Source organism: Barbus barbus, assembly GCF_936440315.1.
Source record: "Barbus barbus genome assembly, chromosome: 17".
NCBI lineage: Eukaryota > Metazoa > Chordata > Actinopteri > Cypriniformes > Cyprinidae > Barbus > Barbus barbus.
Genome location: NC_136745.1, coordinates 22312103 through 22339779, shown reverse-complemented (window position 1 = coordinate 22339779; position 27677 = coordinate 22312103). Strand labels below are relative to the sequence as shown.

Here is a 27677-nt window from a genome sequence, read left to right as displayed (position 1 = left end):
TCACAGCCCGTGATCTGGTTCATTATAGCACTCTTAATCTTTATAGCACAGTTGGCATTGTCAATGCTGAGTCGTCTGCTCAGACTCCTTATCATACCACCTATACACCCCCTCTCTTTCTTTCAGTCTCTACGTGTGCTGTGCCCTCATGATGCCACGGCGCTCTCTAATCCGGTCTCCGCGGCGCACATGCTCAGTACCGATCACTGTGGCAATCTGTAATGGCTGCGGGATGATGCGATACGAGTCCCGGTGCCTCGCCGCGTCTCTTCGGTAGGAATGCCATTTCCCTGAGACCCCCAACCACTCCATTCATTCCTCCGTCAACATGGTTGACATCCGACAGAAGAATAAAGGTCGGACATCGTAGTCGCGAGCACTTGCGAGAGTCATAATCGTGTAAGTTGAATGTTTATTTTGTCTGTTAAATTGCGGTTCATTGAGCGGGGGATCCGGACATGAGTGTCAGTGTTTGTTATCCGAGGTCACTACAGTTCATAGCAGCATCTCTAGAAAGGGAAGGCACATATATAACGTTAGCCGCGTACTGCATAGCTAGCTGCATCCAAGTAACGTAACGTTATTAACGTTATAACATGCGATTAGAGGCCAGAGATATCCGACTATTTCCGTGCAGGTTTCCTTTAATTACAGGCGTTTAACACCAGCAGCGTCGCGTCATTGTAACGTTACAGACCTACAACATATCTTCACATTTGTTGTTTTTATTTACGCCAATAGCACGGAAAATGGAAGTTATTTTTTTGTAGACGCGCTTATTTAGTACTGCAACAGGCTCCTTGTGAGATCAGCCAGTCACACACATTTAATTTTCAATGAGCTCGGGGTTACTATAGTTCATTTCGACTGGCTCTAACATTAGAAATACATTAGCAGGGAGGGTGCGAAACGTCGGGGTTTGGGGCCGAACTACTCTTTTAAATAAAGCTTAAACCTCCCAAAGGAAGTCCAAACAACAAGTTGGGATGATAAAAGTATTTATTTTTACAGACAAGTATACGTTTTAAGGGATTTTAAATGTTTAATTTATCACAAAAGTTAGATTAGTGACAGAAAGGCGCTAGCTTTACCAGGTACCCATAGCAACAGTAGGCTGGCGAAACATTTAGCTTTAATTATCCTGCTAAAAATACAAACATATAGCCTACTGTATCACTTTATTATAATAGTATATTAATAGTGGGTTTTTTTCAAACATAGTTTTTAGGCGTTTTATTCTGACAAATTTTGCGCAAACTGATTACTGGGCAAAAATGCCCCACAGAAGTTACTTTACAAACGAATTTACAAAACCGGACTCCTCCCTCAGAAGTGTGTACAGGTAGCACTGAGTGCAAAACAGATTATGTAACTGTTTCCCTATAAGACTGCTGCTATACGGTTTTATGGAAACTTTGACAATCTAGTTATCTACATTATTTGCTAAGCTATGGTATACAATGCTGTTTATCAGATTGTTTTTATGCACCATCTGCTGTGTTTTGTGTGAGTTTTAAAAACATGCAGCCCTAAGGAAACAAACAGACTATGTAATAACCTGTGTTTGACTCTGTCCATTAAACTTCAGTACACAATGCTGCCACATTTTACATTGTCTGTCTAATTATAACCTACATATAAACTGTTTGTATTCGCTGATGTATTCAGCTGAGAAATAATTATCTTAATCAGTATTTTGGTCATGTTTTCAGAGCTTTTCTTGTGCATATAGAGCTTGTCTCAGACAACAGCTTTTTTTACTGACTGACAGTCATAAACCTCTCTCTCTATCTCTGTTTGTGGCTCTCTATATCGTATCAGTGCAGTGCTGGTGTGTGATAGTGCCAGTGAATTGCGTGTGGTTGGCGGTAGTCAGGAGTGATGGCTGTGAAGGAGCGGGTGGAGGCGGTGCTGAATGTGGGCCTGCGGGTCCCCAGTATCATGTTACTAGAGGTGCTGTACCGCTGGGATGTCAGCTCCTTCTTCCAGAAGATCCAGAGAAGCAGCCTCAACAACAACCCCCTCTTCCAGTACAAGTACCTGGCCCTCTACCTTCACTATGTGGGTGAGTAGCAAACCTATTTTATGTGATGGTTTTTGGGGTATACCATGGTATACGAATAAGGAGCCATTCAGTGTCATGAAATGCCCATCAAGTTACCATGGTATTACCATCTCTGCACCATGGTACTTTTTGTGAGGGAATAAATGGCTTTCATCGGTAGATCAGTTTACTTGTGTCTCTGTTCCCTTCCTGCTACCTAAAACACTCTTGTGGCAATTTGTCGCTATTTTACATTTTGGTGAATTTGTGGCTAATTTGGATGAATCTTATTAATATGTTTTTGTACGATCTGCTTATGCATAATTGAATGTTGTGTATTTCTGTACAAATCACTTCATATAAATTCATATGAAATCACCACCTTGAAAAATAGTTGCATTTTCTCGTGAGATCTGGTTGGCTGAATCATAACTATGCTGCCATAAAATGTACATTTGATCAGTTCTTGCTTTCCCTAGAAGTTGAACCCATGACCTTGGCATTGTACTGGATTAGAGAAAAGCATGGCTTGTTATAGTTCAGGGCAGCCAAGAAGTCTCGGAAGATTCTTTGCATTTGGAATAGGAGAGAAGCTTTGTTCTAGAGGTCAGCCAGGTGGCCTGTTCATCACATTACTCCAGATTGCCTCTCATTTGAGTAATGGTGGCACAGGCAGGAAGATGATTGAGTGGAAAATGGAAAAAAAACTTAAATGAGCTGGCAAAAACCTCAAATGCAAAAGAAAAATAACCCATTCAAACCTATTTCTCTCTGTTTATTTACCCTGTGGTCCTGCTGACAATGGTAGAATCAGAGGCGACTGATTCAGAACAGAGGGCTCTCTCAGCCCCCTGTCCTGAGTTTTAAAAAGACTCAGTGGAGCGTAGCATCAGCCCCCATTCGTCTGCTGCGCGCATCCCAACACACACATCTCATGAGTTATTCACAGGGATCGTGCTGTGTTGATGTTTGTGAATTTGTTGCGAATGACTTTATTTTCTTCCCTTCTCAGTTGTTCACATTTGTTTTTATATCTAAAAGGGTTTCCAACTTCTAGAGCATGTTTTTTAGGTTTCATTTAGTCTTGTTTGTAAGAGACTTTAGTACAACTTCACCCACATAACCCCATGTTTTAATGGTTTATAAACTTTAATTAAAGCCACAGACTCCAGGAAAACTGGCTTTTGGAGCAGATGTTTGTGTAGTACCCAAAAGAACAAACCCTAATGACCCTGATTTGTCTGTATGTGTGTGTGGTCATGCGCTATGCCCATGTGGTTGTTATTTACCCTGGAGAGGAGGCTTTTGAGGTTACATGCGGATGTGTTTGTAGAATAAGTATGGCAGCTTCTGGTAATGACTCTAGAACACAGACTACCACGCACCCAGCAAATTGCAAAACAATACGGCACCCTGTACATCTAGTTTACAGAATAAAAAGTAATTGTTTTGAATGAATGCACATTGTAATTTGTACCAATGGCATTATGCTCATTGTTTGTTCTATCTAATAATTTATTCAAAATGCAATTTATACATACAGTGACTTGACTTGAAAACAATATTCTATGATGAGCATGTTTTCTATTTCTGTATTAACATTCAGCTTTATGTTTTAAAAAAATATAGAGATTCATTATTTTTTACTTAAAATATTTCCTTAACTGCTACTTTGCATATTGATGTTACAAATATTTTGTCCATTGAATCAGTCATATGGAAACAGCATTCAGAAACATACTGAATAAAAAAACTCTACAATATTGTAATATTTATGAATTATTCATTAATTCATTATATTTGTAAAAAAAAAAAAGAAAAACTAAAAAAAAATATATATATTTTAAAGCTTATGAAACCATAATGAATCCATATGAAATGAAAATAAATCAAAGATTACATTTTTGAAAATGCTGCACATGTTTTAGACTTATTTTAAAATGATTTTTTATTTATGACATTCACGTTTTTATTAAACATAACATTCTCTTTCCACATTAACTGTCTAAAATACCCACATGTAGTAGATTAAGTGTATTTACAACAATAAATGAATAATTTACAACAAACAGACATGATTTGTTTTCCTCGGTTATTACACAAACAAAGCGGCAGAAAACATCTCTGCATTGCACATTATTAGCTATTGCTTAGAAGCAATGACTAGGTGTTGACATTTCAGAGCTACCGCTAGCAGGACCTTTACTGGTGTTCTGTTTAATAGAGATTCAGCAGCTTCTGTTCTTGGATGCAGCTTTGTTTTGCAGGTGCAACTTGTCCAGTGTTGGTGGTGCTGCAGTACCCTCAGGACTCCCTGCTGAATGGGGGATGGAGTCCAAGTACAGTAGCTCCCACAGGTGAAAAGTGCTGCTGTCAGGAGAAACTTTGGTGGACTTCTTTAATCTCAGGCTTGCTGGGTTTGTGTTAGTATTAAGAAAAACCACCTGGCCCTGAGAAGCTCCTGTGGATTTTGCACTATAACGAAGTGGAAAAAATAGGCCTGTCCTGTCTGTTCAACACTTCGGTTTCAAAATATGACACTGCAGGACTATTAGAACTAATAGAGATGGCCTTCCCTAACACTAGGAGCTGACATTTCTGTAGAACACTTTTTGTTATTATCTATATATTCTGGGCTTTAGCCATATGATTACATTGAGGAAACGGAGCATTGTCCATCCAACCTTTTTTAACGATACTTATACATAGGAGAAGATCAATTAGAGAGAGTTGGGTTTGGCTGAAGACACTAAAGCAGAAAGGTTAAATTGAGACATGGAGAACATCTACTGTCAGCAAGATCACGGGCACTTTCCGTCTTTACTGCCTATGGATAATATGAGCTGTCTTTCAACATTTTATCCAGCCACAAACCTGGCCAAGTCCACTGCTTTTTGACCTGGCTAAAGCTTCCTCATTTTTCAGCGCTAACTTTATTCCCAGGTAATTGCATTGGTTCAAGCTAGTGTGCCAGCATAATTCACATTAATCAATAATGAGATAAACTTTGTGTCTTCAATCCAAGTAGAATACAGGTACATCTCAAAAAAATAGAATATCATGAAAAGGGTCAATATTTTTTGTCACTCATTTCAGAAAGTGAAACCCATATATTATATAGATTCATTACACATAGAGTTAAATATTTCAAGCCTTTATTTCTTGAAATTTTGATGATTATGGCTTACAGATAATGAAAACCCAAAATTCAGTGTCTCAGAATATTAGAATATTACATAAGATCAATAAAAAAGGATATTTTAAACAGAAATGTCAGGCTTCTGAAAAGTATGTTCATTTCTATGCACTCAATACTTGGTTGGGCCTCCTTTTGCATGAATTACTGCATCAATGCGGCGTGGCATGGAGGCAATCAGCCTGTGGCACTGCTCAGGTGTAATGGAAGCCCAGGTTGCTTTGATAGGGGCCTTCAGGTCATCCGCATTGTTGGATCTGGTGTCTCTCATCTTCTTCTTGACAGTGCCATGCATACCTGTGCATTGACAATAGGTCAGGCGAGTTTGCTGGCCAAACAAGCACAGTAACACCATGGTCATTGAACCAGCTTTTGGTACCTTTGGCAGTGTGGGCAGGTGCCAAGTCCTGCTAGAAAATGAAATCAGCATCTCCATAAAGCTTGTCAGCAGAAGGAAGCAGAAGTGCTCTAAAATTTACTGGTAGATGGCTGCATTGACTGTGGACTTCAGAAAACACAGTGGACCAACACCAGCAGATGACATGGCAGCACAAATCATCACTGACTGTGGAAACATCACACTGGACTTCAAGCAACATGGATTCTGTGCCTCTCCACTCTTCCTCCAGACTCTGGGACCTTGATTTCCAAATGAAATGCAAAATTTGCTTTCATCTGAAAAGAGGACTTTGGACCACTGAGCAACAGTCCAGTTATTTTTCTCCACAGCCCAGGTAAGACGCTTCTGACGTTGTCTCTGGTTCAGAAGTGGCTTGGTAGCCCTTTTCCTGTAGACGTCTGAGCGTGGTGACTCTTGATGCACTGACTGCAGCTTCAGTCCACTCCTTGTGAAGCTCCCCCAAGTGTTTGAATCAGCTTTGCTTGACAGCATTCTCAAGCTTCACACGTCATCCCTGTTGCTTGTGCACCTTTTCCTACCCAAATTCTTCCTTCCAGTCAACTTTGCATTTAATATGCTTTGATACAGCACTCTGTGAACTGTCACACCTTTCAGTAATGACCCTCTGTGACTTACCCTCTTTGTGGAGGGCATCAATTATTGTCTAATGGGTATTTGCCAAGTCAGCAGTGTTCCCCATTATTGTGGTTTCAAAGAACAAGAGATACCCGGAATTTATACTGTAGGGATGGTCAATAATTCAAACTCAAATGTAAATATTCTAATATTTTGAGATACTGATTTTTGACTTTCATGAGCTGTAAGCTCTAATCATCAAAATTAAAACAAAAAAACTTTTGAAATGTTTTACTTTACATGTAATGAATCTAAAATATATGAAAGTTTCACATTTTGAAATAAGTTACAAGAAAAAATGAACTTTTTCATGATATTCAAATTTTTTGAGATGTACCTGTATTTCCACTGTGTTGTATTTCTCCTGTGTTCTAGACAATGGAGTATGGTGCATGTTTTTATATTTGTGAATGGCAGAAGTGAACTGGAGAGGATGAGTGTTGAACGTCAGATAAACAGTTACGCAACAAGAGGGATCAAGAGGGTTTGGCAGTGGAGTAATGAGAGCATAATCTGTGCATGGCAAAAGCCTTAATCTCCCGCCTCATCCTGTCTACACACACTCGTATGAACACACAAACACATCAGCGTGAGCCAGTGAATGTCAGACCGGAGGCTGAATCATGTACTACAATACCCTTGTTCGTAATGACGTATAATACTGCATGTATTTACATTTGAAAGCACTTTTTTTCAGGAAATATTGCACCGTTAGAAGGCATTTTATTAGGTAAATGTCTAATGCAAGCATTCCAATAACCTAAATCTCATGTTGAATTTGTGTTGCCTACTATTTCTGTTTTCTCATTGATGGCCATAACATAGACTCAAAACAGCATCCAGCTTGCACTGTTTATGCTGCACATTTTCTGTATGCCTAAAATAACTTGATGATCTACTAGTTACAAAAATGTACAGTACATTAAACAGCAGTTAGTTCCAGTCCTCGAATTTGATTGGCCAGTCGGCGAGAGTGCCAGTTCAACAGCACTGGGACTTGCCACTATATCACTCCGATTGTTTCTGTTTGCACTTTCCAGAAGAGACTGTCAGTATATTCCAGTCAGTTTGTGTATTAGTGCATTATGTTGAGAATATTAAGTGACGATTTACAGGTTACTTTCTATAATTCTAGTAGGTGGCGACAAGTGATTGCCTTTTGAGTGAATGAATTATTGACTCACCTGCTTAGTTCAAAAATACTGATTCATTTAGCAATGAAACATGTAACTGTGTGTGTATTAATGAGTCATCTAATTATTCACTCAGTTGATGTGTTTCACTGATTCATACACAAACGCAATAGATTTTGTAGTGTTCAATTTCAGGTTTACAATGCAAGTTACTGTTGTATAAAAGCTAAATCACATTTGAAATGGTGCTGGTCTAAATGTCGTCATTATTTTTAGCTTATACATTAATGATATAGGCTAGTAATTTTCAAAATCAGCTCGACTAACATGATTTTTTACATGATCTGATGATGCACATCAGACTGCCAAATAAGTTATAAAAATTGTATAGACTGAAACTGAACTAAATTAAAAATGCAAAGTAAATGTATAAACAATGTACAGTGGTGTGAAAAAGTGTTGGCCCCCTTCCTGATTTTTAATTTTTTTGCATGTTTGTCACACTTTAATGTTTCAGATCATCAAACAAATTTAAATATTAATCAAAGATAACACAAGTAAACACAACATGCAGTTTTTAAATGAATGGGTTTTTTTTATGAAGGGAAAACAAAATACAAACCCATATGTTGTGTTTACTTGCGTTATCTTTGATTTAATATTTCAATTTGTTTGATGATCTGAAACATTAAAGTGTGACAAACATGCAAAAAAAAAATAAAAAATCAGGAAGGGGGCCAACACTTTTTCACACCACTGTAGACTACTAAAACTACTTTTTATATTTGCATTTTGCATGCTGTTTGATTCATATGCTTTTTTTTTTTTTTTTTTTTTTTTTTAATAGTAGGTAGTATATGGTATATTCTGCACACTGAACAGTATGCTAGTATTCTGTTCTGAGCATAGACGAAGACTCTTTATGCAGGTGTGACTATCAATGAACTGGATATCCGGATTCAGTCAGTGAGCTCTGGCTGTGTGACTTCCTTTGACGGTCCGAGTGAATGGACTCTCTGCTGGTCTGAGAGATATTGAGAGAGATGTGGCCTCAGAAGCCCTTCTGTGTGGTTGACAGCATCCTCACATAGCGGTCTAACAGCAGTCTCATTCTTTATCCCTCTCTCTTTCAGGCTACATTCTGAGTCTGGTTCTGCTGACCCTGCCCCGACAGCACCTGGTGCAGCTCTACCTGTATGTGCTCACTGCTCTGCTGCTGTTCGCTGGTCACCAGATCTCAAGGTGAGATTTTAGGACTTTAGAAATAGACTGACAGAAAAGCTGCTCCCACCAAAACAACCCTGATAGCCACTAAAATTCCCTTAAAAACACTGTGTTTACCATTCAACCAAGAGAGAATCCATCATGCATTTTGATTGTCTATATTATACAATATGGTTGATTTATATTTGTTTACACTTTTCTTTGTTCATTAGAAATGGGACTGACCCACTTAAGACCCTAACTCTGCCCTTAAAGGGATAGTCCACCCAAAAATTAAAATAACTCCATAATTTACTCACCCTCAAGCCATCCTAGGTGTAAATGACTTTCTTCTTTCAGACAAATACAATCAGAATACAAAAAAATGTCCTGGCTCTTCCAATCTTTATAATTAGGGGTGCACAATGCACATAATGCCAAGTTCACACTGCACGATTTTAGCCCGACTTTTCACTCGCCGACAGGTTTTGATAAATCGCTGACCAAAATCGGAGGTAAATCTGTGCTCGTTCACGCGAGTGACAATCACGCTGTGTGAATTATCAAAGACGTGATCTGAGAGAAACACCGGCGATTCAAAATCCTGCTTTGTGAAATGAGTTCTGACTGAAACAGATATCGGCGATGACCTACAGCCAATGAGAGCGCAAGATACAGCGTAGCGGGAAGTTTGGTGAGGACTGTTTTTTCTTTCTTTTTATTAAGCAATACAAACAACGTGGCAATATCAGTACGTTTTGCATTAGAATATACAGAACAGCTACAAGAAGATTTATAGGCTATACATAGCCTATATATCTACACACACACACACACACACACACACACACACACACACACACACACACACACATATATATATATATATATATACAGTGCCCTCCATAAGTATTGGAACAGTAAAGACAAAATTCTTCTGTTGGCTGTGGACTCAAGACATTTGCAAATATGATTAAAAGATGAATATGAGACAAAACTACAGAATGTCACATTTTATTACTAGCCGTTTCAACACATACATGTTTTACCAAATAAAAAGAACAGCACTTTTAGAGTTCATCCCACTCATTGATGTGAGCACAAGTATTGGGACAGTTGAACATAAGGCAGATATAAAAGATTAAAAGGTATTATTTAGTTGCAGATCCCTTGCGCACAATCACAGCAGTGAGTCTGTGATCCATAGACATCACCAGACTCTTGGTCTCATCCTTTGAAATACTTTTCCCAGCCTTTAATGCTGCCGATTCCAATTGTTGCTTGTTTTGGGGAGTTTCTGCCTTTTACTCTCCTCTCCAGCTGGTGAAATTCATGTTCAATTGGATTTAAATCTGGAGATTGACTTGGGCAATCTAAGACTTTCCATTTCTTTGCCCTTATAAATTCCTTGACTGAACTGGCAAGGTGTTTTGGGTCATTGTCCTGATGCAATATGAAGCACTTCCCAATGAATCTGGTGGCATTTTCTTGAGTATTGGTAGGCAAGATGGTTTTGTACCCTTCCAAATTCATTCTGCTGCTGTCATCATACATTAAGTCATCAGTAAAGTTGAGAGGGCCTGTTTCAGAGGCAGCCATGCATGCCTATGCCATGACACCACCTCCACCATGCTTTACAGATGAGGCTGTATGCTTGGGATCATTGCAGTTCCCTTTTTTTCTCCACATTTTTGCTTTCCCATCACTTAGATAAAGGTTCATCTTTGTCTCATCGGTCCATAAACACAGTTCCAAAACTCTTCTGGCTCACCTTTGTGCTTTTTTGCAAACTCTAATCTTGCCTTTCTATTTTTGGTGCTGGTCAGAGTTTTGCATCTTGCTGTGCAGCATCTGTAATTCTGTGTCAAAGTCTCCTGAGGACAGTAGATTGTCAGAGCATCACCCCAGCTTTCTGGAAGTTGTTGGTGATTTTACAGACATGTCTTTTAGGATTCATTTTCACAGCTTTTATGATTTGTCTGTCATCAGTCGAGGTAGTTGTTGGTTGCTGGTGTCGCTGGTGGTTTCCAAACTCTTGATTTGTCCATGCCCTTTGTTTTTTCTATAGCTCTAATTGACTTCCTCTTTTCTTTGAGCATCCAAATTGCTTGATTTTCTTTTCCAAATTGCTTGAATTCCTCATCTTCATCATGGTTTGTGTGTGTCATCATCGATTGCAAGATTCAGAATACAGAAGTAATGGATAGAACTGATACGACACATTCCCTGCATTTAATATCTGAAGAATTAATGCAACAGGACACAGCTGATCACTTAGAAAGACCTGTGAGGCAACTGTTTTTTTTATTTTGTTTATTTAAAAAAACTATATAAATGAAGTGCAATATCTTTATCATCACTATTATTAATTTAACGCACTCTCTCATGAACACACGTATGACAGTTAGCAGAAGGAAAAGGAAAGGACGTGATGTGTGGTGACCGATACTCGGAATTTGTGCTCTGCATTTAACCCATCAAAGTGCACACACACAGCAGTGAGTATTGAACAAACACACACACAGACACACACGCACATGCACACTTTATAGTGGTTTTGATTCTTTGAGCTTAGACCCATTTAACCCATCCAAGTGCACACACACAGCAGTGAGTAGTGAACAAACACACACATACACACATTTTATAGTGGTTTTGATTTAGGCCCCATTTAACACCCGGAGCAGTAGGCAGCCATTTATGCTGCCTACTGGGCTTCGGTGCCTTGCTCAAAGCAGAAGTTTTAAATATGGACATTTTTCTTACACAAACACATCAGTTTGCTTCAGAAGGCCTTTATTAACCTCCCAGAGCCGTGTGGAGCACCTTTTTTTATAAAGTATGGATGCACTTTTTTGGGCTTCAAAATCTCAACCCCCATTCACTGCCATTATAAAGCTTGGAAGAGCCAGGACAATTTTTCATATAACTCTGACTGTATTCGTCTGACAGAAGAAAGTAATATACACATAGGATGACTTGAGGGTGAGTAAATCATGGGGCAGTTTTCATTTTTGGGTAAACTATCCCTTTAAGGTTATATTATATTATATTATAAAGAACATTTATTAAAATAGAAAAAAGTTTACTGTCACACCTTTGATCCTTGCTAAATAAAAATCTTACAGACCCCAAAGTTTTGTACAGTAGTGTATATTATATTATCTTTCTAACCTCTATGCTGTTGTTTCTACATGGAACATAAAAGTTTATTTATTTTGTATTTTAATACCTTTAATACTACTTGAACAATAATAATTAATTAATAATTTGATTAATAAAGAAACTAGCCAGAAGTTTTTTTTTTTTTTACTTCTATTAGCACTTATATTTGGACAATTAAATAATTCTGCACAAAAAGATGTGTTTTTAATGCTTTGAATGTAGAAAGAATGTTAAGATCTGAGCTGACATTACGACAGACACGTTACTTTACTGGAGGCTCCTCTGCCATGCTCATGGGTCTGCGATTTATAGTGTGGTGTTTGCGTTTGACAGCTGGCTGTTTAGTGTCAGATTAAGAGAGAGCTTTTAGCACATTTCTCAGCATAATGTGTCTGTAGAAAAAAGCAGTGGCTGCTCAAATTAAGATCACCCAAGTGTGGCAAAGCCATTACTGCCAGCTCGTAACTTACCTGCCTTCCTCTATTCCCTCTCTGCCTCCTTAAACTGAGCAGAGCCAAGCTCAGATAAGAATTTAAGCAAGCTTTGTAAATGTTTATTCAGGTATATGTTTGTCATATATGACATCCATTCGGTCCTCTAAACAAGTTAATCTCCCAACTTGTCAGAGTCATGTAAGAAAAAAAAAATTGTTACGTTGTTATTGTCATGGTGCACACAGCAGGGAGGAACAAGGAACACGCAGACGAGGATGTAACTCAAATAACATACTTTACTGAAGACAACACGGCAGGACAAGGCAAGGCAGACATCAAACACCGGGGAGTAACGAGTAGACCAGACAAAATAACATTGAACAGACAGAACTATAAATACACTGGATAATCAACTCAAACACACCTGGAACAGAATAAACTACTAATGACATGAAACGAGGACAGGAAACAAACCAAATATGGGCACAAGAGGCAGGAACACATGACACACACAACAGAGGTCTGACAGTTATGTGCAAAGACATTTCAAATCAAAATCGAAATTTTCACCAAAAGCTATTGTAGGGCTTTAAAAGTGCACAGCTTTTATGGTCCACTTTTATGCTGCTTTAATAATACTTAAGCTTGAAAGCTTCAGTTTCATGCATTATAATTGCGTTAAAAAGAGCGACCAGCATATTATTCAGAAATTCTACATATGTGTTCCACGAACAAAGTTATACAGGAATTTTTTCCACCACAAAAATTAGTTTTAGATAAAAAATAATTGATGGAGCCCCTGCAGAGCCCATAGGGCTTGTAGACCTCTTATTAAAAAACCCCTTAGCTAAGGGTAAAGGGTATTTTAAACTTCTGAATGTCAGTAGTGGTTGTTTTTTGCTCAGTGGGACTCAGCTGAGAGTTATATAAGGGATTGTTCTCTCAGGAATTCTAGTCTGATAAAAACAGATGGACTGATGGTTCCACCGCTCTGCTCTGTCTGAATCTGGCTGTAAGTATAGATCCTCCACAGGCTGTGATGACTCAGGGGGAATGTCGCACTGTAAGAGGTTAGAATAAGGTCTCTGTTCTCTGTTTCAGGGACTATGTGCGCAGTGAACTGGAGTCAGGCTATGAGGGCCCGCTGTACCTGGATCCTCTGTCCATCAACCGCTTCACTACTGCGCTCATCTGTAAGTGCCTGACAAAATCTCCAAAGCATCTGATTGGTTGTTGCAGAATTGAAAGAAAGGGATTAAAAACTGACAAACTAGTGATGTAAATTGAAAAGGTAGTTTTAGAGGAATAAGAAGTTATTACATTTTAATAAAAGATTATAATGGGTCAATGATTTTTTCATTAGAATAATGTGCACTGATGAATTAGTGCCATTAGGGCTGTCTGATATAATATCAAAATGATATATTTGTTTTTATTATTTAATTAGTGTAATTAATTAGAAGTAAAATAATATAAATTGTTTAAATATTCATAATTGTAATTAAAATAAATAATATAATGACAAGTAAATAATATATAATAATTATCAAGCGTGAAAATAAGAATAAGATTTTTTTTTATTTAAAATAATATACAGTCATGCAATATGACTATGAAGTTGCATTAATAAGTTAAACAGGGCAAGTTCTGATTTCATATTGACTGTCACTTGCGAGTCCCATACTGACTCATTGCAGGTCTTATGCCGTCGGAACGTGTGCTCATGTAGTGTCATTCTGGGAAGAGTTGGGTAGTTTTGCATGTCTTGAGATGTGATGTCAGAGTACCATCGTTTGCTAGCTTAATGTCAAAACCACTCCTGCTCACTTCCTATATTTACTTTTTTTCTCACTCACAAATACTGTATGCCCTTCCCCTTATTTGTAATATGTCATACTCTCCCTCACTCGCTCTTACTTTCCGTCCCTTCCTCTGACTTTCATGCTTACTCGTCAACTATATTTTTTCACTCTTTCTCTTTCTGTTACTCTTGACATTTATACCATTTAGGGAGTTAATGTCACTAACCAGAACATATCCCAGTCATTTTTCACCTTTCACCTAATATTAATAAATGACACGATTTACATAAGTACGATTTACAACAAAGTTCCATTAGTTAACTTTAGTTAATGCATTAACTAACAATTTGTAATGTATTTTAATTTTTTTTTTGTACAGTTTGGCCTAAAATCAATCAATCAGTCAATCAATCAATCAATCAATCAAATTGTTTAAGCACTGGCTAGCTTTACTGACTGCAGAAAGTTTTATTGGTTTTATTTATAAATTATTTTTTATTTTTGGTAGTACAAAAAAAAAAATTATGCGTACTTTATTAGGAATTTACAGTAAACATCTGTAGGTCTTTTGAAGAGAATATTCCCATCTTTATTTATTGTTTTAAATAAAAAATGTAAGGTTTGAACCAAACCATAAATATAATTTGTGAAAAAGTAAAGAGAAAGATTAAATATAGATCAATTTTTTTTTTTTTAGTGTTCCCTACTTTCATGTAAATAAAAATAATTATTCAAATTGTAAAGTACATCTACTTTAAAGTATAATCCTATGTATACATTAGAAAAGTATAGATTATGTATAAATTAGTGTACAGTGTGAAATTATTAGTGTGAAATGTATAAATTAGTGCACAGACAGGATTATTTTCTTGCTGCATTACAGTAATGAGATTTTTCCCTCATTTGAGATGCTGGTCCATAATAGGCCTCATTTTATGTATGCATTTAATTTCTCTCTTTTTTTTTTTCATTTTGTGGTGAAATACTTCCCTAGCATCTGAGATTCCCCCTTTGGTGTACTGCTTGCTGTTTCACTAATGTGCTCATTGAGTTCTTGAGTGCTGCTGGGTCCTTCAGCCATTACTTTAAATCCTGTAGGGCCTAATTAACTCCAGCCAGAACAGATGCATTCATTAATGTCAGTGAGTACAGTAGGGAAAAAAGCGGCAGATTCAGGTCTGATGCATTGCTGTACTGTAATGTATTGCAGTTTGGTATTAATAGTCATCTTATTATTGCTAACATTTCTATATATCTTTAATGCTATTATGAATAAGATGTTTCATTTCTTTGTGTTTATGTGTGATTAGGCCAGCTGGTGGTGTGTACCTTGTGCTCCTGTGTGATGCAGACCAAGCGCATTTGGCTGTTCTCAGCGCACTTGCTCCCTCTGGTGGCCAGGCTGTGCCTGGTCCCTTTGGAGACCATCGTTTTCGTCAATCGCTTTGCCATGATTTTCACAGGCCTGGAAGTCATCTACTTTTTGGCCTCCAACCTGCTGGTGCCATTTAATCTGGCCAAGACAGCATACCGGGAGCTTGCACAGGTTAGAGGATAAAGAGTAGATTTTAGAACGGACTTGAGAGGGTTAAATCAAAGAAACAAGAATCAAGCTCTTTTCTGTCTTATTCTGTTAGGTGGTGGAGGTTTATGGGTTGCTGGCTCTCGGTATGTCTCTGTGGAATCAGTTGGTTCTGCCCGTGTTGTTCATGTGTTTCTGGCTGGTTCTGTTTGCTCTGCAAATCTACACATACTTCAGCACACGGGACCAGCCCACATCTAGGGAGAGGCTGCTCTTCCTTTTTCTCACCAGGTCAGTTAAAGTTCAGGCTGCTCTGCTTGTCAATCCTGAGCAACTAAAGATTGTAATAGAGAAATAGAATAATATAAGTGTCTCTGGTCTTTTTTTCCAGACAAATATTTGACGAACTGTTTGTAAATGTTAAATGTTTGATTGATTTTGGTCACATAAAGGTGCACAGCATCTTAATTTCTAAATGTTTTCCAGTATCGCAGAGTGCTGTTGTACTCCGTACTCTCTGCTGGGCCTGGTCTTCACCGTTTCATTCGTGGCTTTGGGAGTGCTCACTCTTTGCAAGTTCTACCTGCAGGGCTACAGGGCTTTCATGAACGACAACACCATGCACCGGTATCATATACCCAGCCTCATGTCACTCAAAAATATTTTTTTCTTATGAAACACAAAAGAATGTTGCCATTTTGTTTGGTTAATTAATACAATTATTATTTTGTATTATTCACTGTTTTATTTACTTTTATGTATTTTATTTTATTAATATTATTTGAGGTTATTTATTGTTATTAATTAATTAATTTATTGTTATTAATTTATTCATGTTTTTGAAGAAAGTCTTAAATACTCACTAAGACTGCATTTATTTGATTAAAAAATAGAGTAAAAACAGCAATATTGTGAAATGTTATTACAATTTAAAATGACTGTTTTCAATTTTAATATATTTTATAATGTAATTTATTCCTGTTGAATTTTTAGCAGCTATTACTCCAGTCTTCAGTGTCACATTATCCTTCAGAAATAATTCTATGCTGATTTGCTCAAGAAACATTCCTTATTATCAATGCTGAAAACAGTTGTGCTTCTTAATTTTTTGTGGAAACCCTGTTACTTTTTTCAGGATCCTTTGCTGAATAGACAGTTTTAAAGAACAGTGTTTATTTAAAATATTAATCTTCTGCAACATTATAAATGTGTTTAGTGTCAAAATGTCTTTTGATCAATTTAATGCATTGAACCTGTCTCATCTCAGCAAATGAGCTTTGCTTCATGCTTTGTACCTCTAATTAAGCTGCCACTCTGTCTTCCATTTAAGTAACTATACCATTATAACCCTGCTAAACAGTTTGCATGAAGTCCATATTTGATTCATTATGGCACCTTTTTATCACATAATTGACCATGGAAATCACACAAATCCATCAATCCCTCATCTCTCTCTCAGGGGCATGACGGAAGGAATCACTCTTCTGATCCTCGCTGTTCAGACTGGACTGATCGAGCTACAGGTCATCCACAGAGCCTTCCTCCTCAGCATCATCCTCTTCATTGTGGTGGCCTCCATCCTGCAGTCTATGCTGGAGATAGCTGATCCCATAGTGTTGGCGCTGGGAGCCTCTAGAGACAAGTACATAAGAATGATTGCTGAAGACATATATTTATGTATTATACAAGTGAACGTTGTAATTTAGTGTTCTGATTATTTTATAATCATTATTGCCAACAGGAGTTTATGGAAACACTTTCGTGCGGTTAGCCTGTGCTTGTTCTTGCTGGTGTTCCCAGCATACATGTCCTACATGATATGTCAGTTCTTCCACATGGACTTCTGGCTGCTGATCATCATCTCCTCCAGTATCTTGACCTCATTACAGGTAGAGATCCCACACAAACAAACACCATCAGCTCTGAACTACAGCATTAATGAGTGTGAGAAACAGTATAACGGAGCAGAAACTGAACAGAAATGAATGTGAGAAATTGTAACTCTCAGTATGGCGCTGTAGGAATGTTGTCATTGTGTTGAGATTTTATTCCTGATATGTTATTGCAACACAATCTTGACAAACAATTTTGGAGATTTTAATGGATTTTGGTAACATTAGCCATACAAAATGCAGATCTAATAGAGTAACTCTAAGCGGTCTAACAATATCCCGTTCCAGAGGTCCTCTCGGAACAGCATATCTGTGCTTTATTCTTATTGACCACAGGTACAGCCAGCACTCAGGACTGTTATGCGCGCTGCATGAACCAGTGCTTTCTGCACAAATATTATTTGCTAGGTCTGTGCACAGCATGTGCATAATGGTCCACAGAGCAGGCTGTACCGGTGGTGAATATATGGCCTTCAGATGGAACAGGCAGGTTGTGATGAGTGACAGAGCAGAATAAAGATGGAGCAAAGTGTGTATGCGCTGTCCTTGAAGGACGTTCAACTCGGTTTTGTTTAGGTAATAGGCTATTCTTGTACAACCTACAATTACTTTTTCTCTGCGACACTTTTTCCTATTGTGTTGTAAATGTTAAACTAATTATATCCTGACAAGATGAATAAAAATAAATAAAACTTTTGTACAAAATTAACATTTTTCTGTGACACTTTTTACCTATTGTGTTGGCAGCAAAATGTTAAATGAATTTTGTGTCTTAAGACTCAAGACTCTTGACAAGACGAATAAAATAAATACAATTTTGTGCAGACTACACTTTGATTTGTTAGCCTATCTCTCTTTCTATCAGTAGCAGAAATTTAAATGAGATTCTGGAAACGTAATCTAAATTTAGCGGGAACGGTCGGGTTGGGAAGAAATTTATTCGAAGCGGACAGCGGGTGAATAAAGAGTGAATATATATCGGGAGCGGGTGGGTGCGGGATATAACCTCGCGGGAGCGGGACTAAAAAAAATAGTCCCGGGCAGACCTCTACTTCCCGTTACTTGGATGATGTTTGTTTCTCGCTAATCATCTTGTTGAACTTCAAGTTGAAACCGTTTCTGTAAGTCCTTACTGTAATTCCTAAAAAATATCCTGTATCTCAGGGAAATTAAATATAGTTTATTCTTAAAGAAAGGAGAAATGAAACTCCGCTTTAAGAGAATCTTTACATCTTGTTTTTTGAGGAAATAAATGCATATATGTGTTCTACAACTTCATTATTAAGTGTTACCAATATTTGATAATAAATAGTATAATAATGTTTATTAATATTTAAATATTGAATTTAGTAATAGTAATATTTAATTATAATAGATAGGGATATTATGTTTACATTTTTATCAATACCAACAATTGCCATATTTCCAACGTTTTATGAATAAAAATGTGTAAAAAATAGTATTAGCATTTGTTTTTTATGTTTTTGAAGAAAGTCTCATATGCTCACTACTGCTGCATTTATATGATTTAAATATTGTGGTGTGTGTGTGTGAAATATTGTGAAATGTTATTATAATTTAAAATAACTGTTTTTCTTTTTTCATATATTTTTAAATCTAATTTATTCCTGTGATGCATAGCAAAAAATATGTAAAAAATAATAATAATAATTACTAACATATATAATAAATAATATAATGGTATAATTGGACCAACTGTTGCCCCTGTTTTAAACTCTTTGACTCTTAGGTGCTGGGCACGCTGCTGATCTACGTGCTCTTCATGGTGGAGGAGCTCCGCAAGGCTCCGGTGGAGAACATGGATGATGTCATCTACTGGGTGAACGGCACCTACAGGCTGCTGGAGTTCCTGGTGGCGCTGTGCGTGGTGGCGTACGGCGTGTCGGAGACAGTGTTTGGGGAGTGGAGCGTGATGGGCTCCACCATTGTACTCATCCATTCTTACTATAATGTGTGGCTGAGGGCCCAGCTGGGCTGGCAGAGTTTCCTGCTCCGCAGAGATGCTGTCAACAAGATCAAGAGCCTGCCTACAGCTTCTCACCAACAGCTCCAGCAGCACAATGACATCTGTTCCATCTGCTACCAGGTGTGTGTTTGTGTGTGTTTGTGATGGATGTCCAGGTACATTCTGTAGCACGCATCTCCTTGTGCATTTCTGTGCTAGATTGATGGTGGGTTCAGTTAGGGTGCATCACTGTTGTTCATACAATCCTCTAAGTGTTAAACTTATGCGCATAATTTGTGCCACACCATTTGTATTATATACATGGACATATCTAATATTGCGTGGCTTGCTGAGGAAGGAATTTTCCAAGCAATTGGATTTAAGATTTCTTTGTTTGGCAGTCAATATTGTAGACTTATTTTGAAGTCGCCTTATCCAGAGACTAGAATATAATAGAGATTTGGGGGTGAGCTGTTTTGACTTTGGTCAGTAAGCAACCACCTAATAACCACATTCATAACGCACTAGAAATCATAAAAAGCATCCAGTTAAACACTTTAGAATATTAACATATGAACCACCTGGCAACCATTCACAACTCCTTCGCATTAGGGGAGCAGGTACTGATTATTATCAGTTATCAGCTGATATTTGAGTTTTTATAATTTGTTGGCATGAGTTAAAATTGGATATATATAGACTTTTATTGAAAATTGATTTGTGAAAGGGTTTGTTTACCTTACTCAACATACACATTTGTCTTCTTTATATTATTATTATTGTTTATACTAATAATATATAATATAAATAATATAATAATTTACCATTGTTGTAATAATGATGAAGATGATAACAATAATTGAATAATACTAAGAATTTTATTATTAATATTAATTTTATTATTATATCAATGACCAATTATTATATTATAATTATCAATAATGTACAAAGAAAATTATTATTATTATTACTACTAAACATATAGTAAATAATAATAATAATAATAATAATATTTTTCTTCATATATTATTATTAATGTTAATTATACTAATAATATCATAATTTGCCCTTGTTGGAATAATGATGAGGGTGATAATGATAATTTTTATTATCATCATTATTATACTAACAATTTGCCATTGTTATAATATTGATGATGGTAACAATAATTGTATTATTATTATAATTGTTATCATCATCATCCTCATCATTATTCCAACAATGGCAAATTATTATATAATTAGTATAATTAATAATAATAATAATCATAACAACAACAACACTAATAATACTATATTAAGAAATATATAGTATTACTTAATATAGAAAGTTGTTGTTATGATTATGATTATTATTGTTATTATCATGTATACTATATTACTGAATACTAATAATAATTTTATTAATATTAATTTGATTATTATTATATCAATGACAAATTATTATATTAGTATAAAAAACTCAATATATAATAAACATAATAATAAGAAAATCATATAATAATATAATATTATTATAATTATTATTAATTATACTAATAATATAATAATTTGTTGGAATAATGATGAGAATGATGATTATAACAGTAACTTATTATTAATAATAATTGTATTATTAATAATAATGTTGTTGTTATTGTTATTATTATTATTATTATTATTATAGTAACAATTTGCCATTGTTATAATATTGATGATAACAATAATTAATTGTATTATTATTATTATTATTATTTTTACTACTACTCAACATACATTAAACATATAATAATAATAATAATTATTATTATTAGTATTATTCATTTTTATTTTTTAATAACTAACCTCTTCTGTTTTTGAATCTAGGACATGACATCAGCTGTAATCACCCCCTGCAGTCACCTCTTCCATGCCGGCTGCTTGAAGAAGTGGTTGTATGTGCAAGAGACCTGCCCTCTTTGCCACAACCAGCTGAAAGGCTCATTACTACCCGGCTCTTCAACACAGGACGCCCCGCCACAAGAGCACCCAATACAGCCAGCAGGTGATTTGGACCCTTCACAGCATCCAGAGTCAGATTCAACCCTCCAGGTTCCCCAGCAAGACGACGCCACTCTCGCTTCAGCGTCAGACCTCACGGCTGAGCTAAAAGACGATGGTGATGCTCCTGCCAGCTCCCCTTCCCAATCCTAAAACCTGCCTTGAGCCAAACCCAACTACACACACTGCTGGCCAAAAGACAGTGTTACAGCAGGGTCTGATGGGAAACTGTCAGGCCTCTCTGTGACTGATACGTACACATGGAATGCTCCTGAGACATCTATACAATTGAAATCCTTCTACCATCCCCCTCTCATCTAGAAAATCACAGAATCCAGAGCTAAGAAAGCTTATCTTTTCACTCCTTCCACATCTGGATCTACTAAAACACCAGCTCTTCCCCACCCTTGTATTACAAAACTACAATTTCCAGCGAACATCAACCTGAATGTGATCATGAGACCATTTGATATAGTGCTGTGATGCTCTGTAGGCACTTAGCACATATCCACTAGCACGCTCTCAGTATCCAATAGCAGTAGTCCATCTTTTTTCTGTTCTCTATTTGTTTTATTGAGAGAAAATATATATACATTTATGCCACTGCATTTGCACTAATGTAACATAAAGCAATGCTCCAAAGTTTGTCTTGTCTGATACCAAATATTTTGGTGTGTATGCATTGAATCAAGTTATATATGAAATATATACCCATGTACAAATATATATGTAAAGGAGTTTTGATATGCAAAAGTACAGTGTTAAGCAGCATCGAGTGTCATGAAGCGGCCTCAGGCTTCTATGAACGCTGCGCCTCTAGCGACCTCTAGCGGCGATAGTGGGAAGTGCCTTTGGCTGTGGATAAACACCATGTCCGTTTAGAAGAGTCAATTTCATTCTCATCAGTATTTGGCATTTAGCGCATTTGTGAATATGAATACATTCGAGAATGTATGAGCACACTTTGCGAATGCCGTTTTTTCTTTTTTACTAAGTTTTTTAGTTATTATATTTAACATAGTTTGTTAAACGAATGGCATTTGGCTAGTGGGATTTTTAATCTCCAAAAAGGTTACTTTTATCTAAACCACCAGATTTTCTTTTTTTATTATTACAGCTAATTTCCATTTAAAAGCAAATCTGAATGAGAATGGAGAGTGTAATTCTAATAGCATACTGAATTTATCTTTTTTATATATATATATATATAAAGCATAAATGTGGAATGATGTTCTGTGAAGGCTAACTTTGTTTGAATTGCAGCTGAATTCAGTAAAATATGCCTGAAGTCTGAACGTGAATCTGAATGTCAGAATAAATCCAAACCTAAAGTATGGAATATTTGTCTTGGCTTTCTTCCACATTGCCTTTCTGAGTTGTAAAAACACATTCAGTGCTCTTAAACCCACCTGTGATGATGATAATATTAATTTGTTAATACGTATTAATTTAATTATTTTATTTATTAATTTGTTTTATGTCATCTTTAATAAATGTTAAATCAAAATGAATTTCCATTTTTCAGTTTTGTACATTATAAAGGTGTGATGACTACAGGTACATCTAAAAAAAATTTTTAATATCCTGAAAAAGTTAATTTTTTCTTGTAGCTTATTTCAAAAAGTGAAACTGTCATACGTTTTAGATTCATTACATGTAAAGTAAAACATTTCAAAAGTTTTTTTTGTTTTAATGTTGATGATTAGAGCTTACAGCTCATGAAAGTCAAAAATCAGTATCTCAATATATTAGAATATTTACATTTGAGTTTGAATTATTGACCATCCCTACAGTATAAATTCCGGGTATCTCTTATTCTTTGAAACCACAATAATGGGGAACACTGCTGACTTGGCAATGATCCAGAAGACGAACATTGACGCCCTCCACAAAGAGGGTAAGTCACAGAGGGTCATTTCTGAAAGGTGTGGTTGTTTACAGAGTGCTGTATCAAAGCATATTAAATGCAAAGTTGATGGAAGGAAGAAATTGGGTAGGAAAAGGTGCACAAGCAACAGGGATGACTGCAAGCTTGAGAATACTGTCAAGCAAAGCTGATTCAAACACTTGGGAGAGCTTCACAAGGAGTGGACTGAAGCTGCAGTCAGTGCATCAAGAGTCACCATGCTCAGGCGTCTACAGGAAAAGGGCTACCAAGCCACTTCTGAACCAGAGACAACGTCAGAAGCGTCTTACCTGGGCTGTGGAGAAAAAGAACTGGACTGTTGCTCAGTGGTCCAAAGTCCTCTTTTCAGATGAAAGTAAATTTTGCATTTCATTTGAAAATCAAGGTCACAGAGTCTGGATGAAGAGTGGAGAGGTACAGAATACATGTTGCTTGAAGTCCAGTGTGAAGTTTCCACAGTAAGTGATGATTTAGGGGAAGTCGTGGCCTAATGGTTAGAGAGTTGGACTCGTAATCCAAAGGTTGTGGGTTTGAATGGCAGGGATTGTAGGTGGGGGGAGTGAATGTACAGCGCTCTCTCCACCCTCAATACCACGACTGAGGTGCCCTTGAGCAAGGCACCGAACCCCCAACTGCTCCCTGGCGCCGCAGCATAAATGGCTGCCCACTGCCGTGTGTGTATGTATGTGTGTGTGTGCGTGCGTGTGCGTTCGGGCTGCCATGTCATCTGCTGGTGTTGGTCCACTGTGTTTTCTGAAGTCCACAGTCAATGCAGCCGTCTACCAGGACATTTTAGAGCACTTCATGCTTCCTTCTGCTGACAAGCTTTATGGAGATGCTGATTTCATTTTCTAGCAGGACTTGGCACCTGCCCACACTGCCAAAGGTACCAAAAGCTGGTTCAATGACCATGGTGTTACTGTGCTTGTTTGGCCAGCAAACTCGCCTGACCTGAACCCCATTGAGAATCTATGAAGGCGGCTATCAAAGGAACCTGGGCTTCCATTACACCTGAGCAGTGCCACAGGCTGATTGCCTCCATGCCACGCCGCATTGATGCAGTAATTCATACAAAAGGAGGCCCAACCATGTATTGAGTGCATAGAAATTAACATACTTTTCAGAAGCCTGACATTTCTGTTTAAAATATCCTTGTTTTATTGATCTTATGTAATATTCTAATTTTCTGAGACACTGAATTTTGGGTCATCAAAATCCATCATCATCAAAATTTCAAGAAATAAAGGCTTGAAATATTTCACTCTATGTGTAATGAATCTATATAAAATATGGCTTTCATTTTCTGAAATGAGTGACAAAAAATATTGACCTTTTTCATGATATCTGTAAATGATGTACCTGTAAATGAAATTATGGCATTTAAAATACCTCTTTTTAGTTTTTAGTGTTTCATAATACAATTTTAATATTGACTGTTTAATGGTTATTGGACATAGCCTTATTGGACTTAAAACCTCTTCTGTTCTTTAATCTAGGACAAAAAACAAAAAAACATTTAGTGAATTTATCCTCCTTACTTTATACAGCATAAATGTGTGATGTTCTGTGAAGGCTAACTTCTGTTTGAATTGCAGCTGAATTCAGTAAAATATGCCTGAACATGAGCCTGAATGTCAGAATGATTCCAAACGTAACCCATGAAACATTTGTCCTGGCTTTCTTTCACAGTGCCTTTCTGAAGCATAATAAGACCTACAGGGCTCTTAAACCAACCTGTGATGAATCAAACAGACCCACACCTGATGCTGAGGTAATGTCAGACTGCTGAAACCATCACAACATCTGATGAAGAGACACAGACAGGATATGCACTCATTTCCTGACCATTCGTCATCTTTCAGAGGTCTGAAGATCACTTGCTTTCCTTCCCCCCTTATAGAGTTACTGTACACCCCATATCTGTGCAGTCGTCATAGTCATAACTGTAACTCTTTTACTGTATGATTTGGAAATGAAACAAACAGTTTGAAGTTATGGCATACGTGTATTCATGCTGTATTTGAGCACAGTGTGAGGTGTCTCAGTGCAGGCAGATGTGAGCATTTATCTGCTTTTCCTGTGTGAGCACTTTAACTCCCTTCAGCATGAGGGGCAGGAAGAGAGAATGGAGGAAACATTAACAAATCAAAGAATGCTACCCTTTAACCCCTCTCCATCCTTCTGATCAAAGTTAGCCTTGAACTCCGACCTTTGTGTAAAAAAGAAAAAAAAAGTTACAAAAAAATACATGTGAAACGCAAGAACAAAGCACTCGGTCATTTTGGAAAGGCCAGATATTCCCTAGGTAGTTTTTCTCATGGAACAAGAATATAAATGATGTTGTCTTCACAAGTCCCCTCCAGTGTGAGTTTCTCGTCCACTCGTTTCGGTTTGTGTCTCTCAGTGTGTGTGTGTGTGTGTGTGTGTGTAAAGGCCTTCAAAGAAACAGCCAGTTTAAGGTCAAGTGTCACAGCAAAGTATCATTTTTCTCTTCTGACCTAAATCTTGATAAGAGTTCTGTTATAATATACATTTACTCAAAAGTAAGCCTGCTATCACAATTTAATTCTGGTGTGCTAACAGTTTAACCAAAAATTCAATGACTGTGCCAGTTACCATTAACTTCCATTTTATGAAAAAAAAAAAAAAAACAAATGCAATGAAAGTGAACAATGAACGAGTCAGTCCCTCGAATTCTGCCTAACATCTCTTTTCGTTTCTCTGAAGAACTTCATACGGGTTTGGAATAAGGTTTTTAGAGACAGTAACTGCATCTTTCCTCAAATTCTTTTCCCAATTGTGTTTCCATGTGTGGCCACAAGATGGCAATGTTGGGCTGTCAACCACGAACCACGCGTATCCTGTGTCCGAAACTCTTTCTCGACCTCTTTTCTTTTCCACAAATCACAGACTCTCTTAGTCGTTGTAGTATGCACAATATATGCACACATTTTAGCAGTTGTCATAATCACCATGAGCTTATTTCTCAATTTCATATAACGTCAAATTGAGATGGAAAACAAAATCAAAGGTAGGCCTAAGGATATTTTGGTGCATATAGGCTACACAACACAATTGGTTTCTCGCAGTCTGACCTTGACGCGGAAAAAACAAGTATCTTTCATGAATTTACGGCATTTTATCAAAACTAGGCCTACCTGACAGTGTTAATAGACAATTTCTTTAAATAGCTTACCTATACGTTATAGCCTAAATGTTGACATGCGGCCTTATGGTTTGAATCTGATAAAAGTAGTGACTGAATATCTCACATGACAAGAACTCTGTTTTAAATTATGATTTATTTTATTCAATTCAATTATACGGTTAGTAGCCTACTCATCAACGACAGCGTGATTTATGTGCAGGCTACATCTGTTTTACAAATCAAATCGAATTTGTCGCTGTCAGCAATAGGATTAGTTATATTATATAAAGGTTTAATTTAAGATTTCTTTTTAAAAAAATGTGATTATCGTAAATACAGGCATGTTTTTTTTTTTTTTTTTTTCAGAGTGCAAATTGCTTTTTTTCCCCATGCACACACACACACACACACACACATGCAAACGAAGTTATATTTATGTGATGCACAAAAAGCGTTTTAATATGCTAAGTAACAAGTCTGTTTGTTATTTGGACACATGAAAATACACCGTTTCCACTGAGACTGCTTGTGTAGTTTCTGCCACTTTAAACTGCTGTGTGGGAATATAAATATACAGGGACCCAGGGGGAGCAGAATTCCCCTCTGCCTGACCAGCACTGGATTGGACGGGACTCGTACACTTCCTCTGTCCGCTGTCTGTGGAGGATTTCATTTGGCTCCAGTAGCCTACAATACCAATTCCCCGTGCATGCATATGCTAATTTCCACATTTCTAAAATATCATAAAGCTTTATTTGCATTCTAAATCTAAAACAGAACATCTGTTGTGTGAAAAATGAAAAACACAAAGTGCTGCTATGTAAAATGTATAGGCTATATTACTGTCGTTTTATATCGAATCTGACAAAGCATCTGTTAAACTGTTTGGGTCTGTACTATCCAGTTTTGTTTGATGCGTTTACTGTCGTTTATATACGGTACTATCAGAACAGATGTTTTATGGATTATACAATCTGTACATGACGTTTTTAAATAGCTACAATATACGCGTCTTTAAATGTAGCCTATTAAATAATCATATTTAATCATATTATTAATACATTTTTTATTTATTAGGCGATTAATTGATAATCTGTTGACAAATCTGCAACAATGTTTACTAAATATTTTAAAGACTTATTATGACACAATTTTTACACTAATTATTAATTTCCTCACATAAGTTTTCAAACATATCACATGGGCTAATGT

At 36.8% G+C, this 27677-nt stretch overlaps 1 protein-coding gene across 1 annotated transcript; it reads left to right on the top strand.

Annotated features, from left to right (window-relative positions):
- The first annotated feature begins 161 nt into the window (after positions 1–161).
- On the top strand, positions 162–22748 carry LOC306883148 (RING finger protein 145-like). Its single transcript, XM_079438260.1, has 11 exons — positions 162–399; positions 1822–2065; positions 8543–8651; positions 13313–13404; positions 15324–15559; positions 15651–15826; positions 16022–16162; positions 16995–17177; positions 17277–17424; positions 19178–19534; positions 21238–22748. The coding sequence occupies exons 2-11, from the start codon at positions 1882–1884 to the stop codon at positions 21562–21564; spliced, it is 1953 nt and encodes a 650-aa protein (XP_079294386.1). The 5' UTR covers positions 162–399; positions 1822–1881; the 3' UTR covers positions 21565–22748.
- The last annotated feature ends 4929 nt before the right edge of the window (positions 22749–27677 follow it).